We start from the raw sequence: 10,033 nt of genomic DNA, 5'->3' as shown, positions 1-10,033 counted from the left end.
ACACACACGCACACTCCAAAAGCAGCAAAGAAAATGCACAGACAGATATAGATCAAAGTAAATGGCCTCAATATCTAAGCAATGTCAATTCTGCATAAAGATTGTCCTCTAATCTCTACACCACTAACACTGAACTGATTGAGTTCTATAAAATATACCTTTCTTATTAAAAAATTATATTAAATTCTAATGGCACTTCTACAAATTCTATTAAAAAGATTTCTGTATGACATTTAGAAGCTTTTTTTTTTTTTTTAAACGGAGACAGTCAAATGTTGCACAAGAAGCAAATGCAGTAATAAATATTTTTCATGATTATACACAATTTCACAGTTGTAACCTGCAGAAGACAAAATTCCAGTATCGGTAAAGTCATTTGTAGACTTAAAAGATCGTACAGCATGAGTTAGGCAAACATAGCCCTCGATCAAGAGTAGCACTGTTTCCACAGAAATCAGCGACTGAAGTCTGTGTTTCACATTCATCAGTGATATTAACTAAGGGACAGACTGTAAGTTCCCAGTAGCGGTGGCTATTAAAAGCCAAAACACCAAAATGCTTGTCTTCATTTTACCATGTCAAAAACTGATTTATTCACAGACAAAAATGCTCAAATAAATCTCAAAATGAACCTATCCCAAGCAGCAAAAATAATTGGACTTCAAACTCTTCATTTGTCCTATTTTGATGTGACAGAAAAACAGGAACAACAGTTGCGAGTCATTTCATGTAAGCGTACTGCTGTTGCTGTGATGTGAACTTTACCACCGCAGTCCAGGACAACAATGTACAATATAGAATAGGGATTTCTCCAGATGCAACACCTATTTGTGTGTCTACAAGGCACATTTGGTGATCATGCTGGAGGTGTAACTAAAGACTGCAAACATTAAAAAGAAATATTCTTTCCATATTGTTAGCTTTTCTACCACTGTACACATGTATATTAGACAAGCAATTTTAACTTCCACCACATAAAACTGTTCCTTTAAAAACCTGAAAACAGTGACTAAATCTACATTCCCTTGGGCTCTTATTGACATATACATTATTAACATTATGCAACAGCTACATCTCTTATTGTTCTGATGACTGAATGACTTGATTAAACTGTCATGGCATGTGAACATCAGGAGTGTTTTTGCAAATAAACAGGGAACCCAAACACTTTAATATTACACACAAGTCCTGTTCATTCAAACCCCATTACTGATGCCAGGTCTCAGGGAGTAGAATGAAAACAGAGTGAGGTTAGTTTGAAGTAAATGGGTTGAATATGCTGATTAAGAATCAAATGTGAAATCATCTGTGTCCAAAAAGAAGTCTCAGTGACTAATATGAGAAACTGAAGAAAAACTCTGAAGGGGTGTCTACGCTGAAATGGACAGTGGGTCAGTGCCTACGTCTGACCTCTGTTGCCACAGTTGCCACATATTTCACGGTAGTCTTGCCAACTTTTCTAATTCTGGCACTTGAAAACAATCCTCTGACCCTCTTGATAGATGTGCAATCAAATCACCATGGCATCTCCACAGAACAATGAAGCATTTACCTACTGCATGCTGTGACAGGGGTGGGTGTCACAGTGGGGGTGTTCTTTGATGCTGCCTAACAATACACCTGTTTACAGTTTCCTTGGTCTCCCTTTGCTCAATATATTTGTCACATTCCAATGGCTCCATTCAATACAGATGTCTCCCCACAGTTAGGAAAGAGGGACACAATCATCCCTTCAGAACTACCTGGGACAGTGCCTGTATTGTCTCATTTCTATAGGTAGCCAGTGCCATATCAGTGCGTCTGTGCTTGCGACAACTGTTTCCTGTGGCAGAACATTATTAACAGGTCTGATCCGTAGTTACGTGGAGTCCAATCAAGTCTTGAATATGGAAAAGGAACTTTAAGTGTCCTGTGTTCCCAGGGGAATTTAAAGAGACTTTAGCCTTATTAAGACAATTGACTCTCTCGACCTTGCATGTATTGTAACACAGAAAATTAGCTTGATAAATAAAATATATATTTACATTAAATATACAAATAGTAAGAAATAGCAGCCTAGACAATAGTGTTGAAACTCTATGCATGCTAAAAACAAGTGCTCCTCTATGTTCCATGTGACAAATCTTGAATACTCCGTAGAGGTTTCTACATGGTATATTAAAATACAATTACAGTAAATTGATTTGCACAGAGAAAATGAACAGACAGCCCCAATACCAGTTAATGAAGATCGCTAGGCAAGACATAACATCTGTCAAGCTTACAGAAATAAGTACACCTACAATAAACCCTGAACCAAGTCAAACTAATAAATAAATTCTGATCAAGTCTTTTCAGGACAGAATAGACAAATATCATGAACTTTTAGTGCTACACTCCTTTTTTAAGAATCCATGTAGCATCTATGTGGACAGAGAAGTAGTCCATTTCATGCCCATAACTTCATTCAAGGACAGCATCACTAAAGGCTCAATCAGTAGTAACTTACACACATACAGTAAGAAGATATAAGAAAAGGTTAATAAAAAAAAGTCAATAGAATCAGTCAAATGGCACAGCTTTGATGAATAACCAGTGCTAACAGCCATAGACAAAGCACTGAACATCCACCTGTCTCCCTTTGATCCCCTCCCTGCCCTAAGCACTGTCAGTGTACTCTTTACACCATACCAGGAAATAACAAGCTAATTTACTGCCAACTATTTGCTTTTAACCCACATGAGTCAATAAACATTTACTTGATGAGATTCACAAATGTTATTACATTCTTGTAAATGATTTCATTAAGGACACTCGTGGATCCGTTGGCATTCCAGAGTTGACAATTACCCTTGTTACCGCCTGGTATGTGGAGTGCAATCCAGACTTTAAAAAGGCCTGAAAAGTCACAGAATCTGACAATGAGACATGGCAAAACAGTTCCTTCTTGCTTTAGTAAGTACGCTGGGTGAAGTGTAGCAGGCATTAGATTTTAACTACCATCTATTTCTACTCTGATTAGACAACCTCCTTTTTAAAGTAGCAATTAGGCCATTCCATCTATATGTGCTTACTCACATTAGCAAATAAAGAGCTGGCAACTCTCTAAAGGCATAAAAGAAATAGGGTGATGTGATAGTCTGCTTGCCTCTTGTTATAAACATTACAAAACTGTAACCAACATCATTTCAACAAACAAAAATTCTACTTCCATGAAAAATAATAATAATAATAATCACATATCCAGTAGTCAAACTTGATTAGTTTTACTGCATTATGATGGTTTACTTGTTAAGGACTAAACAAATCTCCAAATAAATAATAATAATAGTAATGTAGGAGTTTAAAAAAAAAATCATATATTGCTACTTGCAGATGATTCTAATCTCCCATGCGCACAAATAAAGTCTCACTCACTCTGACGATTGCATTAACATGTTAGCATTAGTTACCACCCATTTGCCCACATGGTATGAGCATAGGATGCTTTTTTTCTTTCAGCAGATATACTCCTAGGATAAACTTTGATTGACACAAACAAGACAGAAACAAACAAGTGCATCATCCAAGTTCACCTTCATCAACACAGATCCAGCTTTAGTTTCCCAGCACCCATGTTAATCTTAACAGCCTGTGCACCTCAGCCGTCTGCCTCTGACCATCACTTATGCTTTTGACGCAGTCCAGCACAGAGAGCAGCTCCAGTTTTAAAGTCACTACATGGGGCAGAATCCAAAAGATATGTCTTGAACAAACTGCCAACATGTGTATGCTAATGGGAAAATTGCTCAGTAGTAGTATTCATTGTATGAAAAGACACTCTGCCTTATGTCATGGCACTGGTGAGAGGCATTTATCCAATGGCGAGAGTCTTCACAAGGCCACAGTGAAACTTCCTGATGTGGCGGTAGAGGTCCCCAGACTGGGTGAAGCGCCGCTCGCACCATTTACAAGCGTGAGGTTTCTCACGTGTGTGGACGACAGCATGCCGACTCAAGTTGTGAGAGTACTGGAAGCTCTTGCCACATTGGCCACAGGTGTATGGCTTCTCACCAGAGTGTGTGCGCTCATGGCGCTTAAGGGTATACATGCACGAGAAGGTCTTGTTGCACTGCAAGCAGGTGGGGATGGAGCCATCAGGGGACAGCTTGGAGCGAGCGCCGTCCTTCTCGCGAAAGTGTGAGCTGAGGTGCAGTTGCAGCACATGGGGGCTGGGGAAGACTTTACTGCAGAGGGGGCACACACACACCTGTTGCCCTGGGGGCAGGAGCACCCCGCTGGAAGTGGAGATGTCTGAAGAGGCCAAGTCGTCATCCTCCCCCCCCAGCCTCCCCCTCCTCTCCTCTACCTCCCTGCCAGTTGTGCCCTCCCTTCTTCTGCAGGCCTCCCCCTCTTCATCCATCAGGTCCTCCTCCTGGGAGAGCAGGGCGGCTGTGGAGCCATTGTTGCCTGGGAAAAGGGCAGCGAACCCTGTCACCACTGAGCTCCTGGCACTATTCCCAAAGCGCTGGCTCTCAGGGCTCATCGGCTCACTGTCCTCCTGCTCTGACAGCAAGTCGTGTTCATCTTTAACAAGTGGCTCAGTGCCCTGCTGCTGGCTGTCGAGGCCCAGCTGTCCCGAGATGTAGGAGGGGTGTAAGGGATCTCTGCTAGTCAGAGGCTTGAAAGACAAATCCAGTGCACAGTCCATGTCATCTGAAGCCCGGGACCTCTGGGACAGTGATACGGTGGAACTACTGACATCAGCTTTTGTTTTTCCAGCTGTTTGGACACAAGGCTCGGCCTCTGCTGACACATAATTGACACCTACAAGGTCCGGGGACCTGCCAGAGTGACCGTTTGGCTTCTGCCTGCTCTGTGTAGACCTATCACAATCTGTGACAGCCAGCCTGACTTCACTGTTGTCCATGTCAAACTCTTCTGGTGGGGGGGCCCTGCGAAGCTCCTGAGACTGTGCACGGGGCTGTCGCTGTATGAGCTGCTTGCCATCTGAGGAATTTTCCCTGTCCAGACAACCGAGTCCCAAACCATCCCCCATCTTTTCATCGAGGGAGGAAAGTTCTTTATCCTTAAGCTTGCCTTTACACACTTTTACTATATCATACATGTGGAGGTAACTGGCTGCTGCCAGAACATCCTCCACCGGCAGAGTGCCGAATTCCAACTTCCCCTCATACATAAATTCAAGGAGCAGACTGAAAGCCGGGGCTGTCACAATGTCACTGTTCAGATGCACAACGTCCCTTTTGTCTAGCTGGTCCCTGTAGAAGAGGTGGAAGTACATGCTGCAGGAGGCCAGCACAGCTCTGTGCGCTTTGAATCGAGCCTCCCCGACAAGAACAGTGCAGTCACAGAGGAAACCTTGGTGACGCTGCTGACTCAGACACTGCAGCAACTGGCGGCTATGGTCTGGAAACTCCATTCTTCCTTCATAACCTGATGAAAAACAGGAAAAACAGGATACTGGATAAACGAAATGCAGCCGGTGCACATAGGAGCGTATCACAGGCAAACACAAAGTTAACAAACGAAGAGGGAATGTGAGAAATAACTTGAGCCAAATAGCAAAATATTATTTTAACTCTCAGAAAACATACTAAATCTTAAACCAGTTTCTAAATACAAGTTCATAGGATCGTTCCCGATCGTAAAACTTGTTTCTAAAATATTTAAAGAGTATATTATGATCTACATCAACAGCTTTATCCAGCTTGAAGAGATAAACCTGCCATTCTTTCCAGTGGTGCAGGATACTCTGTGCTGCGATTACCCACCCATGTATCACGATGTAAACGGACCCTCAAATCACCTGAAGTATTCCGGTTTGTAGTAGTCAGCCTACTTCTTGCACTTCGGAAATTCAGCTTCGAGCGACGCACAGGTGCGTTTCAAACGCACACAAACCAGAGGTGTTTACAGAACAAGCAAGGGACAGGGAGGCCACTCGACCGTCGGCGAAACAGACTAAGGTAAAAATAAGACCAGTGCAGAGTGAGTAAACCGGTGCTCTGTTTGCTAATTACACTGCAAGCTGTGGAGTCAGCTGCTCTGACATCACCGCAATGGAAACGCTACCTCCAGCTGTGCTCCTCTTTATGCCATATGTTAACTCTGGGCTACGCAGCCCAAAAACACACACAACTTACAAAACAGAGCAGATTTAGAAGTATTATGTGATTGAACTGCATTTCTAGCCTTTTAAATCGGGTAATATATCATCAAATTAAAATACAGCCGTTAAGAATAAAATGTTTTGTGGCCCATTTACGCACTCCTCAAACACACGCGCACAAGTGTGAGATTTTTGTTTAAATTCAAAACAGAAAAGGGAGATGGTATGAAAAAAAAAGTCAGGTCAATTGGACATTAAAGTTTGATGCTGCCGAGAACGCTGTGTATGGATATAATTTTGTGTACAAAAGTTAGATTATCAAAAAGAAAAGTGTAAGTAGGAGACAGGAGGGCCAAGAGCGCAGTAAACCGAGCTCCATGTCAGCGTTGGGAAACGCATTGCTGGGAGCCTTTTAAACAGCAGAGGAACTCACAGCAAAGCCAACTGCGCTGAACGAAGCGGCGAGGAGACACTTTAACTTTCGCTTCCTCCGTTCAAAGCACAAAAACACTGTACTTACATTTATTTCCGCTTAGCTCGTCGTCTTTTCTTCCTAGAAACCCCGATGTCCTTTCATGATGTGCGGCCAGATGTTCGCTTCTCCTTGTCGTTTCTTGAGCTTCAGTCCGACCCTTGCAAGCAGGCTGCACTCAGCGCTGCTGTGTGTCAAGCAGGTTGATAATGGCACAAGTCTCGCGATATCACGCGGCCACAATAAGTTCTGTACTACTCAGTGAATTCACACAGCGGCAGCAAGTAGCATAGAACACTGGGGGCATCAATTGGCTTCTTTAAAACACCTGTCTCATGAACGGGGCTGCTTTCAGCGTGTTAAAGTGTTGCAAAGTGAAGGAGGCAGGCCAGTGATGAGGTTGTAGATAAATACATAGAAAAAATGTCATGGTAATAAGTACATTCCTAAATAAATGTTATTTGATTGAGGAACATACCGAACGTTTTCCTTTTCTCAGACGTACTGTATCAAGCCTATTTCTTAATGATGGTATTTTACAGTTCAAATCCAGATGTAAAATCTGAATAATTTAACAAGCTTTATGCATTACATCTGATGTGAATGAAAGAATCACTGGTATTTGTAAAAGTATCCAAGCTGATAGTAGCATTGTAATTTAGAGAGTCTGTGGTCTTTTAGGAACTGTTAAGGGCTGTTCTCTGTAATCCTGCTTTGGGTTGTGGTATTCCCTGTCACAAAAACCACCCAGTGCCTTTGTATTTCCAGACCACACCAGGTCCTGTCTATGTTTTATTTAAACTGTCTTAAGAAAAGCATGGTCACAAAAAAGTCACATTTTATATGTTTTTGAGATATTATCAAATAAAAAAGCATAATTTGTTCTAACTGTTGAAGCCAGAGATGGTGGCGAATGAGCAGTGTGACGGGAGACGGCAGCCACTGGTCAGTAGGGGCCATCAGCTAGATTCTTATCAACTTACTGCTTTATTCCATTTTTAGTCTGGCTGTTACACTTTCAGGAGGTGGATATCTACACTCTGACCATGTCCAGATGATCACAAGCAACACAGTGTCATGCTCTCTAAATAAAATCAGTCTTTATTTGGTCTAAGAGCTTAAGTGGATCCTATGGAAGATCCTGGTGTACTGAGGCAAAAAGGAAATTGTGAATGGCTTCTTACTTAAGACAAAACACCATAACAAAATATTCATACTGAAGCATCAGATGTGTGTGTGTGTCACATGAAAAACAATTTAAAATTCAGCACTGATGCCCACAAAAACACACCATCTATGCAGGAGTAGCAGCATGGATAAGAATAGGAGCAATGGCCCGGTAGTTGCCCAGTCCTGGCAAAACATAGGCACCCAGTAGAGGAGGGGTGTGTGTTCACAGGGCAAGACAAAGCAGTGGTTGTGCCTGGGGACCATGGCCTCAGAGAGAGGCTCAGCACAGTGAAGGTTCTCACACACAGAAAAAGATAGAGAAAGAGAGACAGAAAGAAAGAGAGAGAATGAGAGTGGGGGAGCAAGGAGAGAGAACATTTCCTGGAGGTTCATTCTTCCTCTCTGCAATCATCAATGGCATTCTCCCCCTGACCCACTCCTCTCTCAGACAAACAAAAGAGCCAGCATTCCAGTGTAGCCTGGCCAGCCAACCAACCAGCCAGCCATCCAGCCACAGTTGAACCACATCACTCTCCCCACTGGACCAAAGCTCCATCATAGGAGTGGGCTTGAGCTGCAATGTGCATGTGTATCTGTGGACACTTGTAGTTAGTAAAAGTCATCTTAAAGTAGCTTTAATGAATTTTAATGGAAAAATTATCACAGTTTATCTGGCAGAAACATTCAACCTTAATACTATGTTAAATGAGAGTAATACTTTGTGCATCCGCTGTTGACCCTTGAATCTTTAGTGCTGTAACTGCATAATATATACAGTATATGTCCTAGAAAATGATGTGACAGTATTAACAGTCTCTATCAAAACCTCCTCCCTATGTTCCTCCTGCCTTCTGTGAATAATTGTTGCTACTGCATATTATATGTTCTCCCTAAACAGCCCATTAAGTTCTGTTCTGTTTGTTATACTGAAAGCAGACAAGAATGATCAGATGAGTCTTTTCACTTTGACTCTTTGGTTTTGCTACTTTTGCTTTGATCGCGCAAAACAACAGGGCAGTCATTATTAGACCAGAAACAGCCGACCAGGAGGGCACCACTGAATAACAATGGCAGAAAATACGGGGTACCCTGAGTCACCTCTGTTTGTAAGACAGGAGTGGCTAGGCTAACCCATAGCAGTGGTGAAAACATTACAGTGTAAGCGAAAAAGAACAAGAGAAGGCTGACAGACAGAGGACAGAGGCCAAAATGTTTTTCATTACCAAGGGAATAACAGATAAGCTATTCTAAGGGGATTTGATCTTCAAAAGTTACAAAACATCACAAATTACAGTATGTCCAGCATTTCAATAGGGATATTAAGGAAATATTAGAGGTTTCCAAAACCTTTTATGTAAAGGACCTGCCAGCCTGTCTGTACATGTCCTAAACTGGTTTAACTCCTACCTGTCTGGCATGGAGCACTTTCTGGCTGTAGACAATTCTTTATCTAAAATATTAATGCTGTGAAATTTGCCTTTTGAAGTTTAGTCAGAACATGCTGTGTCTGTTCAGATGTTATTTAACTTTAAGATGCTGCCCTAGAGTTTATTCTTGACCCTAGAAATTATAATACATCACACAATCTTCATCAGAATTTAAGTTTGCTCATTTATCATGTAAATGGATCTGTTGAGAACAGCTGTAGTGATTTTACTGCATTCACTGATGAAGACTGTGTGATGTGCCAAGGAACAGAACATCACAGAAGTAGATTTAAAAACTTTACTTGGGGCCACAAAGTAAGAAATCTGAAAGTTATGTTTGATTCCGAACACCATGTTATGTGGTTTTTATTGGAAAATGTCAATGGCCCTTTCCATCTCACAGCAACTCAGAGAGAACGCCTTTTGTCTGTTTTAGCTTTTGCAGGCTTGACCACTAAGCCTATAATATTCTCCAGTCATGTGTCTCCAAGAAGAAGCCATAAGTCAACTGCTAGATGCCTGCTGGCTGAGCGCTGACATGCAGCAGGACAGCAGCATCACATCTGTGTCTACATTGCTTACAATGGTTACCTGTTGGTTTTCACTTTGATTATAATATAATTTTACTAAGTAGAGTGCAAGACAAAAACCTTTTCTCCTGGTCATCTGAATACCCCCTTTCTTTTGCAATGTTTTACTTTTTTAAATTTGTCGTTTTTATGGTTTTCCTTTACTTTGAGTTGTAATATTTTATTTTTATATTTTTGGATTTTTCTCTTAACTAAAAAGTGGTAAGTCCCTTGAATGTAAAGGTCAACACTCAAAATTGCTCATACAAATAAAGCTCTGAAGCAAAAAAAAAAAAAAAAAAGG

The 10,033-nt window shown here is 41.6% G+C and overlaps 2 protein-coding genes across 2 annotated transcripts in view; one reads left to right on the top strand and one right to left on the bottom strand.

Moving 5' to 3' along the window:
* The window catches only part of siva1 (SIVA1, apoptosis-inducing factor), a 29,254-nt gene extending 19,223 nt beyond the window's left edge, over positions 1 to 10,031 (top strand). The window contains exon 3 of the mRNA XM_020614506.1: positions 9,597 to 10,031. Coding sequence (XP_020470162.1) covers positions 9,597 to 9,697 — 101 coding nt within the window. The 3' untranslated portion in view covers positions 9,698 to 10,031. The remainder of the gene's footprint in view (positions 1 to 9,596) is intronic.
* On the bottom strand, positions 47 to 6,732 carry zbtb42 (zinc finger and BTB domain containing 42). The gene is made up of 3 exons (XM_020614507.1): positions 6,612 to 6,732; positions 4,364 to 5,415; positions 47 to 4,294 (listed from the first exon to the last, which is right to left on the bottom strand). Exons 2-3 carry the CDS (start codon positions 5,399 to 5,401, stop codon positions 3,833 to 3,835), a joined length of 1,500 nt encoding a protein of 499 aa, XP_020470163.1. The 5' UTR covers positions 5,402 to 5,415; positions 6,612 to 6,732; the 3' UTR covers positions 47 to 3,832.
* Positions 10,032 to 10,033: the final 2 nt, after the last annotated feature.

The sequence above is a fragment of the Monopterus albus genome, unplaced genomic scaffold, assembly GCF_001952655.1.
Source record: "Monopterus albus unplaced genomic scaffold, M_albus_1.0 scaffold147.1, whole genome shotgun sequence".
NCBI classification, from domain to species: Eukaryota; Metazoa; Chordata; class Actinopteri; order Synbranchiformes; family Synbranchidae; genus Monopterus; species Monopterus albus.
This window is presented reverse-complemented; position numbering and strand designations above follow the sequence as displayed.

Coding starts and splice junctions, on each gene's coding strand:
- zbtb42 (XM_020614507.1), bottom strand. CDS start 5,401: ATGGAGTTTCCAGACCATAGCCGCCAGTTGCTGCAGTGTCTGAGTCAG. Junction 4,295..4,363: donor TGATGGATGAAGAGGGGGAG/GCCTGCAGAAGA, acceptor CTGGGGGGGGAG/GATGACGACTTGGCCTCTTC.